Source organism: Ceratina calcarata, unplaced genomic scaffold (assembly GCF_001652005.2).
Source record: "Ceratina calcarata isolate Rehan_Ccalc_2016 unplaced genomic scaffold, ASM165200v1 scaffold125, whole genome shotgun sequence".
NCBI classification, from domain to species: Eukaryota; Metazoa; Arthropoda; class Insecta; order Hymenoptera; family Apidae; genus Ceratina; species Ceratina calcarata.
The window spans coordinates 153,107-163,752 of record NW_017133515.1 but is presented as its reverse complement, the minus strand read 5'-3'; the positions used below and the strand labels follow the sequence as shown (position 1 = coordinate 163,752).

The 10,646-nt window shown below is 41.6% G+C and overlaps 1 protein-coding gene across 1 annotated transcript in view; it reads left to right on the top strand.

Moving 5' to 3' along the window:
- Positions 1-10,646, top strand: part of LOC108627153 (semaphorin-1A-like) — a gene marked incomplete at its 3' end in the record, with an annotated part of 266,616 nt that overhangs the window by 123,936 nt on the left and 132,034 nt on the right. Inside the window, exons 3-4 of the mRNA XM_026815541.1 lie at positions 5,758-5,854; positions 8,607-8,658. Of these exons, the coding sequence (XP_026671342.1) occupies positions 5,758-5,854; positions 8,607-8,658 (149 nt within the window). The remainder of the gene's footprint in view (positions 1-5,757; positions 5,855-8,606; positions 8,659-10,646) is intronic.

Sequence of the window (10,646 nt, the reverse complement as noted above, 5' to 3'; positions counted from 1 at the left end):
TATGTATTAGAATATTAGAAATTATGCGTTAAAAATTCCTTATCAGAAAAACAGATCGAATAATTTTATAAACCTAATTCCTCTGTAATTATCATTTCTTCTAATAGTTCATGGCTTCAAATATTAAAGACAGCTTTTTATTACACGTTTCAATTTTTGGCAGAGATCTTACGGCTCATAGAACCTTACGTAGAGGCATTGAGTAAACGAGTTTTATTTCGTTTTCGTTTTACCGTCTGTGAAAGTATGAACGGAAACTGTTCGGTTGCAATCATTGCCGGGATGTTGCCATTTGCACAGCTGCGATGCGATCAGACCGGAGGATCTAACAACGGACTGGCCGTTAATTACCCGATGTGTAGAGAGAAAGTGAGAGGTTATTAAAAGGCACGGGGCGGTAAGGATTCCGTCGAATTCGTAATCAGAATTCTCCTCCATCCCCTGCATTTTCTGAAAAGAGGCCAGTTTTTTTATACCGTGGCGAGTTCGACGAAAGCGAGTATCGTACATGTATATAAAATAAAGCTGCGCCGACGGGTGAGCTCGAGGGGAATCCCGGGGCCAGACGATTGTGGTCGAACGAATGAATGAAAGCGACACACGGAAAATATGCATTTCGAGATAAAAGCACCGTCGCGGCGTATCGGGCTAAACGAAAAGTCGTCGCCGTTTAGAAGCTTCACGTGGTTTTTCCTCCGCGGCGGAGGAAAAACCAGGCGACGGATGCGAGGAATCGCGCCGTTCTCGGTACCGGTTTCCGTTGAGATGACATTTGATAAGCTGTTTTCACCCTTTGTGTCTTTTGTTCATATTTATTGCTTCACTTTCGGCGAAATAAATTCTCGGTTCAAGAGTTTCTTGAGAAATGGTTTGATGTTTCATAGAATGAAATCTACAAATTAGAAAAACAAGACGTTTTCATTGAAGTATAAAGACTGCACACACTACGAATGTATCGTAAGTTTTTATAGCAAGATTAGGAAATAGCATGAATCACGTTTTGTTATCTTATTGATGTTTCTCTTCGCTTTTTCATCGCAGCTGAGTTTACGTTCTCCATTTTACGGCATTCGATAAAATCTCACAAAATATGTAAAGCTTAAAATATCAATTTGTTTCTTTTTCAACGATTTATCACAGAACCGGGAAATTTATGACTCGCGCCGCTGAAAGAAGTAGAAGAAAGTGTTGGCCCTATCTCGTTGTGCCTCATTTATTCTGCGAAAGACTTTAGCGAAACGTTAAACGTCAAGAGAGGACATCGTTGCAGTCCTGAGCTTTTATAAAATTCTTCTGTACTTTGTAACTATCTCATAATTGCAATGACGTAGATGATGTTATACGCATAAGAAAATGTAAAGGAACTAATTAATGGGCTTTTGTCGTTAATATGAATAGCAATGCTTGAGAATACTATGTGAGCGAGTAAAAAATGTTAAGCCGGTATTAGAACAAGCGATTAATAACTCGAACACATTTTATGGACGTAAGCTGATTTCATGAAGAAAACTCTGTACATTTCTTAAAGATTTGAAAGAATGCATGTAATCAAATTTAAATATGCTTATAAAATGTTGATTTACTTGGCACAAGAATTCATAATCTATTGATAATTATTTTATCAACTATGAGACTGTAAAAGCGATTATGAGACCTAATTGGTCCGTTGTCGTCCAGCTTTTTGTGGCAAACGAGGCAATCAGAATCCTTTTACGGTGTCAAGTTTTCCCATCATCGCCTGAAATTACGGAAGCATCGATGGCTAATTAGAACGACCTGTTCGTCTTGAAGCGCGCGTATGATCGGAGTAATTAACGTCCACGGGCAAGCGTACGTTAATCACCCATTCAGCGAATTCTACGAAACTCTGTTCTTATTGTAATATATGGAAATTGCCCGCAACGCAAACACGCGTTTATGGTACACTGTCTGTGTGACGAGGGTGTGTGCGTGCGAGCAGGCTGTAAAGGTGCATTATGCGCGTAGAACGGCATAAGGAAGTCGGCTCGTGAATCCACCGACTTCCATTCCGATCTTAATGGAATCCTTATCGAGTACCTGCTATGAAAATCTGCCGTTTGTGTAACCTTTGCCTCAACAGATCTGGAAACTCTGAATCGTGAACGCTCTCGCAATTCGGTAGTATTTTCAATTACGGCATTACGCACATAGTTTTTTAAGGTTGTATAAACCCTTACATAAAAACAATTACAAAACATTGAAATTTTAACATTTACGACATATAGATAGTTGCAAGTCACGTACAGTCCAATAGAAAAATTCCAAAAGTATGTATTAGAATATTAGAAATTATGCGTTAAAAATTCCTTATCAGAAAAACAGATCGAATAATTTTNGCACACACTACGAATGTATCGTAAGTTTTTATAGCAAGATTAGGAAATAGCATGAATCACGTTTTGTTATCTTATTGATGTTTCTCTTCGCTTTTTCATCGCAGCTGAGTTTACGTTCTCCATTTTACGGCATTCGATAAAATCTCACAAAATATGTAAAGCTTAAAATATCAATTTGTTTCTTTTTCAACGATTTATCACAGAACCGGGAAATTTATGACTCGCGCCGCTGAAAGAAGTAGAAGAAAGTGTTGGCCCTATCTCGTTGTGCCTCATTTATTCTGCGAAAGACTTTAGCGAAACGTTAAACGTCAAGAGAGGACATCGTTGCAGTCCTGAGCTTTTATAAAATTCTTCTGTACTTTGTAACTATCTCATAATTGCAATGACTACGTAGATGATGTTATACGCATAAGAAAATGTAAAGGAACTAATTAATGGGCTTTTGTCGTTAATATGAATAGCAATGCTTGAGAATACTATGCGAGCGAGTAAAAAATGTTAAGCCGGTATTAGAACAAGCGATTAATAACTCGAACACATTTTATGGACGTAAGCTGATTTCATGAAGAAAACTCTGTACATTCGCAAGAAAAATGTTTCATAATATCCAATAATTTATCCGGTTTTCTCGCGTTCTCGGAAATTGTAAATACCACTTAAATCAATTTCCGTGCCACTTCCATATTTTCTCTTATTTGTTATATTCTATCGGTCCAATTATCAAACAAAATGGCTGCTTCATTTTCATCGAGATTTATCTTACGCTCGTTGATTAATCATTATCGTTGCACGAACGGTATTTTAACTGGGACGTTAATGAAATTGCGAGTTTCCTGCTTGAGATATGAGATAGCAATTTTATTAATAAAATTGTAATTAGAAAAGCAGGCTTGAAGTTTGTACATATTTTAAGTCTGTTATTGATAGAAAATAGGACATAAATTATTTGCAAATGCATTGATAGTTGCATTAATTGTTAGATAGGGAATTAGAGATATACGTCATTCAGTAATTAGGAAAATCGTTTGGATTCAGTAACTAAGCGTTAGTCATAGATTTGAACGAAGGTTCGTCAACAGCTGAGTAAGCGAAATACACTTGACTCATATTCAACTGTTTATAGTTACTTTATTTATGCACTTGGACTACATAATTAAGCTTCGTTCCGTATCTGAAGTTACGTTCAAGAATTCGGAAAATGGTTCATTTATATTTTACTGAATTCTTTGTACTTTGTACAAGATATAAAATAATTCAGATTGATTTAGCACAAAATTATGAAGTAACAAATCACGTTGATTTACAAGAGCTTCGAAATTTATTCTTTTCACGCATTCCACGAAAGTGAACGAATCCAATTTTCCCTTCGTGGACCACATGGATCTTGTTATCCACGGACCAGGCGAGGAACAAGTCAAAATCGTATAAATCGAGTTCATTCGTGGCCAGCTCGGCGGTAGCATAAATACACTCTCCATACGTGAAACCCATCCGAGCACTGGATAACTCTTTAAACTCGTAAATTCGTCGTCGCTCGATTACTCCACCTCGTCCCGCGCCCTTCTCGCACTCTTGAAAGAACGACGGGAAGTCTTTGCAGCGCTTCCGAAAGTGTCGAACGCAGAGCTCTTCCTCGATTCCCGTCAGTTTCCCGATTCAAAGGATGACTCCTACAATCTGATGAGCACCGATAAATGCATCATCTTTTTCTTTCTCTCTCTCTCTCTCTCTCCCCCTAGTTTCCCCCTTTTCTCTGTCGTTTATCGCGCGGGGACCGGGGCTTTATTGCGGTCGCGTTTGTAGGTACGTGGATGAAAAAGCATAACGTGAATAACTGTGCAGGGGACGGGAGCGGGACGGGTTGAAGGGACGGGAACGGGTGGCGCGATGCGACGTGCATTAGATACGGGCTGAGAGGCCGGCGGAGAGAAGAAACACCAAAGCGGGAGGGCGAGTCGTAAAACGCTGTAGTGCAAGAAGCGTCACAGTGACGCTCGGCGCGAGTGGGAGAGGGTGAGAATCGAGAGATGGGAGGCCCTGTGCTTGTGGCACAAAGTAGGCGCATCGCTTTATCGTCGGCAAAAGCCGGAGAGACACTCTCGTGCACTCCCTAACGCGCGTTCTTTCTCTCTTGCCCTGCACCTCTTCTTGGTCAGTATTTTTTCACCCACCGGCATCCATCTGCTTTTCGTCCTCCCAACCCTTTCTTTAGACGAGCCACCGGTTTTCATTCCCCCTCTTCGCATAACCCATTTTCCGTCCCCTTCTGCCCACGGGGTTCCCATCGATCGTCTTGCCTCTCTTCTCCGCGACTTTTTAGTACATCCAAGAAGTAACGAGACAGACATTAAATAAAAAATTAACAACAATTCGCGAACGTTCATACAAATCCAATCGAATCGATGATTGAATCTCTGTAAGGGTTTTGCACAGATGTTCTTAGACCGTGAATCGCCCACTATTGGGACCGGCGTTGGTTTATCAGAGTCCGTCGCGATCGCGGCGCGTTTTACAGTGCCGTAAAACGCCTCGTCATCGCGTACCTGCGCTTCGCTATAGCATCCTACGTCCGTGAATGGATCTCGCGCGTACAACGCACGGTTCCGCTCGTCTGCCGGTGCTCGGCTGCACGCCCACGCGCGTAGATTTATGCGCCAGATATTTGTATATATATATATACACACATGAATACGCGTGGGCGTATCAGCGGCGCGTCTCAATGGGTGGAAGAACTTGTTACGAGTGGAACCGAGCACAGCTGATAGGAACGCTCCCCGAGAATAACATCGACAAGAAAGAAACAGAAAAAGAGAGCACGCCGGTGTGAGACGGAGGGAAACGCATTGTAAATCGCACGTCATAATTGGAGAGAAGGCAATTATTGTTAATGTAAAAGTTTTCTCTTGGCGAATTTCTGTTACAAATCGCGACGAGGGGAGCCGAGTTCGCGTTTCGTATTAGTCATCGTGGCCGATCGTTATCGCTGAGTATAATCGCGGGTTCTCGAATGTAATCGCCACCGTGGATGATTTATCGTTGCCTATTATCATAGAATGGGAGCACGTTCGACGAACGGGCATACTGTTAGTTTTTCAGTAGTCGCATAAAGCAATCGCGCTCGCACCTACGCGAATTACGCTTGTATATACTCCGAGTTCACCGTCGGCACGTGAACTCGACGATTGTCTATGTTTAGGAAAGCTTCCCGTGTATCTGATATCAAATTACATTTGATAATTACGTCTCGATCTGTTGCAATCTAACTGTCTCTCCAGTTAAGCCCGGCTACGAACCGAGTATCGTTCGAGCCGCGCGCGAAGAACGTAGAGACGAGATGCTAGAGGAGGAATTCGATAACCACTTTCTCAAAGATATCCCCACGTTTGGTGTGTTTCAGGCGACGTGATTGGCCAGCGGTTCCTGGGAAACGAGAGCCACGTGGAACACTTCAAGCTCCTGGAGCGCGCGACCACTTCCATCCTGATTGGCGCCAGGTAATTGTTATTCGATTCGACTTTTTTCCCTCCAGGCAGAGGTCAGCAGATGGTCATCGCGTCGGCCAGATTCTTCGTAACGTCGTCGTGTCGTTCGATCCGGGTCTGCCGTCGAGTCACTCCCTCGATTACGCGGCACGGCCAGCCCCAATGACGCGACTCGCGCAGCCCCCTTACGACTATGACGTGTCCCTCTTTAATTTTACATGAGCGTATTCACCCGGATCGATCAGCCACCGGGCTTTTTGATACGGAATAAATTGCTTTACCGAGAAGACGAGGAGCACTACCTTCATAGGTTTTTACCGTAATTAAACGCCGGAGGAAACTTATTCCGAGACCGATAAGGAATCATTGATTAACATGAATGTTACATGGGATTATTGTAATAGAGAAATTCCCTTATGCATTTTTAAAGTAATTCCCTCGAAATGAGGCCATTTCGAACAGGATTCAATTGGCCATTGTAATAATTATCGTGCCGGGGCAATATTACTGTTTACTGTTATCCTCCTCGAGGGCGTGATAGATTAATTCACAAGAACTAATCCACAATCTATTAACGAGCAACGTTTATCAGAACTGCGTTGTACTGGTTAATATCAGTTCGATTCTGATTTAAAAGATCAATCGGAAATTAGATGAAACATGATGTTCCATCAGTTTCATTTGCGAACAACAGATTTCTTTCAAATTCGCATCTTTATTGCGCAAGAAAAATCCGTACGTCGATTCTAAAGAGGACAGATAGAAGAGATTCATGAATAACCAATGGCCAATGTCGAAAATATAAACGTTTATGATAAAGACAATAAAAGTGTTCGGCGGATATACACCGCGCGAACAGAGAGCATCGGTAGTGGCTATAAAAGGAATGTAAATCCTACGGGCGCGGGTGTCGGCAAACGAAAAAATCGTAAATTCTAAACGGGGCTTCGCGGCACGAAAGAAACACTGAATTCCAGTTGACTATGGTTTACATTTCGAGTTCTCCAACCGGTGACGCATTTCCGCGCGCGATAGTAGCTCGTATTTTCGTTCCTTTTAACACGTTCCGCGGCACGGAACCGTGGCTTTCCCGCTCTCGATATGTTTCACTTTAAAGGCGAAAGTCTGACGAGCAAACGGTTCCGAAGGCACGTAATGGAATGGAGATCGAATTCGCCGAGAATAGATTTTCGCCTCGCCGAATCCCAACCCGTCCGTCTTCCAAGAAACGATCGCTCGTTTTATCAAATTAATCTCGTTAATGGACTCAGATGTTTTTTTCCCTTCGCGTTAATAAGTTATTTTACAATTCGTTTGGAATTTTTAATATTTAAATAAGAATGATTAATTAGAGTATACGAATTGAACAATCTTCTAAGTGATTGAAGAAGTGCTGACTTTGTCTAGTTGATGTACATTTTATCACTTATACAATTATAGTTTTATGCTGTTGGATCATGATTGATCAAATCAATTAATTCGTTTATTCATTGCAATAAAATTCAATAAAGGAACGAGTATATAACAGATATGGTCTTGTGTAAGGCAGGATGCGAGGACTGTAATTTACGGGGAAGGATTGAGGCGAGTAAACCGTGCTCGATACTTGGTAGTTAATACGGTGTGTGTCGGATAATTGCCAGGTTAACTGATATAACAATAATAACAAGTTTCGACGCATGCTCGGTTAATTATCGGCAAGTCCGACACATCTTCGGGGAACACAGAAGTAAGTTCTGATCCCGAGTTCTCCCGCGTCCTCGTATAAACAGTCTTATCGATCGCGATTAACTTCCAATTTTACCCCCGGTGGAAACTTCGTTTGAACTTTTCCCTTCCGCGATTAGCGAGTGTCTGAGTGATTTCAATGGTAGAAAGTTCCCGGAGAGTTTCTCACTAGGTCGACCAGGTAACGATAATGCTCATTATATTTTAATGTATCGCCGTTTCGTGAGAAGTGGGATTACAATGTTCGTTTTACGTCCGTGGTGTCGTACGTTCAAACGATTTCCTGTCCCAGGAAAATTTGTGTTGTCACAGCGGTAATTGTTTAAAATACGCTATTAATTGTCGCGCCAACATGCATCTTCCTTCGTTTCGTTCATTCCCCCTGTCAAGTTCAGAACACCTCGCGGATTGCGATTGTCTTGCGTTTGAATAATTTGCACTGATGTAAAGTTTGCACGATTGATTAGATGAACGAAGAAAACTCGGCGACAGGTTTTGTCGCGATTAAACAAACTAATTTCAGCAGAACAGGGGCAAACGAAGTTTCCAACTAGTGTGACACATTAAGGCCGATGCATCCTGCTGAAACTTAATACATGGGCTGACTTAGTACGAAAATCCAATTACTTCGGCGCAAAAGTTGTCTTTAACCGTTTAATATTTTGCGACGACGTCATTAATTGCTTCAATGATCCAGATGAATTAGAAAAAAAATGAGCAATTACAACAAACTTGAAATTTAAAACGTCTCGCGAGGAAACAACGAATGAGAAGGATTTACACCGCGAATAAAACTTTGTTCGTTTCCTACGAAGTCCGTTTTATTTTCTCTCTCTCTCTCTTGCCTGTACGATTTTCATCCAGGCGTTGTTTCCATCAGGCCAGCGCTATAGTAATCACTAATGCTTATCCCGGCGTCCCGTTCTCGAGATTGTATTCGAGGGACGAAAGAATGCGCGATGCGAGAAGATTAGGCGAAGGATTTACGAGGCGAAGACTTAACGTTCCCGTTTTGCGGTTTTTTTCTCTGTTCCAGAAACGCCATTTACAACATAAGTTTGCACGACCTAACGGAGATCGCCGACCAGGTGAGTGCAACGCCTTTTATTTATTCCTCGAGCACGCTGTTTGACAAACGCGTTATATTAAAATAAAACCGTCGGCGAGGACTCGTTTCACTGCCGATGGGGTGAATTAAACTCTCGGATTCTGATAAAAAACTGATCTATCGCGGGTCGCATTATCCCGTCCGAATTCGCGTTAAACGAAACGGGGGCTGGATTAAAAAGAGACGGTTTATCACGAAATCGGGAACAACATTTCTGGCACGGCACGATTCGAACGATTTTATCGCGAACGCAGAGTGTGGCGAGTATTTTTTAATTCGCCCGTAAAGAAATACGAGCGTCGCCATTACCGTAGTTCTCGTACTGGGCTGGTTATGTACTCGCTGGTAGCAACATTTATTTACTGTGGTTTGCGCTCTGGTAACAAATCGCGATTGGAAGGACGGGGAAGCGACGATTTTTCATCCATAAAAACGAAACGAATGCGAGATCGGATTGACCGATACGTTTCCTTTTAAATGAAAAGCTCTGATTTTAACCGGTGACGCAATTTTGTATTCGCCTCGTCGATACACGAGTTCTGATTGTGGAAAATAAGAATTTGACTGATATAATTCAACCTGCTTTCACGAGAAATAAATTTTAAATATATGCACATACATTCCTATTGACTTTGTATAAGAGCTTAGGTGGAGTGAGACGGGTGTTTTCTCTCGGCCAACAAATTTAAAATCAGCCGGTTGAAAGCGCGGATGGATTTGCATGATAATGGGTGTTTTTCAAGTTCCGTGTGTAATTCGAGCTGCTCGCAATCCGTTCGCAAACAGTCAGGAATCGTCGATCGACTTTCGTGGACTCTCCGTACCACGCGGGATCGTCGGCGAATATTCTTTGAAAAATTTTAACTTCCCAACTCGACGGATTCAATTAATCAGCGCAGTTCCATTCAGGTCGCGGAACACGATCACGGCAAATGTCTGCTTATAAATTTTCTTAGGATCACACGAAACTATTAAACGATTGATATGCTCGACCTAATGAAGGTTCGATGAACTCTTAGATAAAAACAATGACAAAGCATTGAAATTTTAACAGTTATTAGATATCACGTTAATAAAACATTGCATAACAAAACCTTTTCGAGGAGTTGATTGCTTCAAATATTGGACACAGCTTTTTATTATATGTCTTAAACTTTTGGCAGAGATTTTACGTCTCATACAACCTTAATTGCTACACAACATGCCGAATACTTTCCCCAGCCATACGACGACACATTTCTGGTTAAATTTAAAATTGCGTCGCTTATTAATATAAACGAGATCAGAAACTCGATCTCTCCAGCGTGTTCCATGATCGATTCGACGCACTCGGTACGCTGGCTACGGCCGTACTACACGTCATCGTGTGGCTCGGTTGATAGAACGGTGACACGTATTAATCGACGCCTCTATCGGAGTCCTCGTGGACGGTGTAATAAATTGGAAGCAATTAATTCTTACCACCGACACTGCTCGTACACGCGTGTACACGCGCGTAAAACGTTGCACAATCAATCGGGATTTCTTCTCCCTCCGATATGGACGAAAGTCACTGTTAATTGAAGAATTTCCAGTTTCGGTAAACGAGATTCCCTCGGGTTTACGTAACGCGAGTTGTTAAGAGAAATACACGATTCGAATTGATTACGAGATTTCGATTCACGGCTCCAAACAATTTTCAGTTACGTAATTACCGTAGCAAGCGTAATTTATATATTACGATCGCAAATAGGAATACAATTGTTTAAGGTTGTATAAGCCGTACGATCTCTGCCAAAAGTGTAAGACATGTAATAAAAGCAATGAACTTTTAGAAAAAATGATAATTACAGGGGAGCATGGTTTATAAAATTGTTCGATCTGATTTTCTCATAAGGAATTTTTAACGCACAGTTAATAGCTAATACATAGTTTCGACATTTTTTTATTGGACTGTACGTGACTTGCAATTGTCTACATGTCCTATAA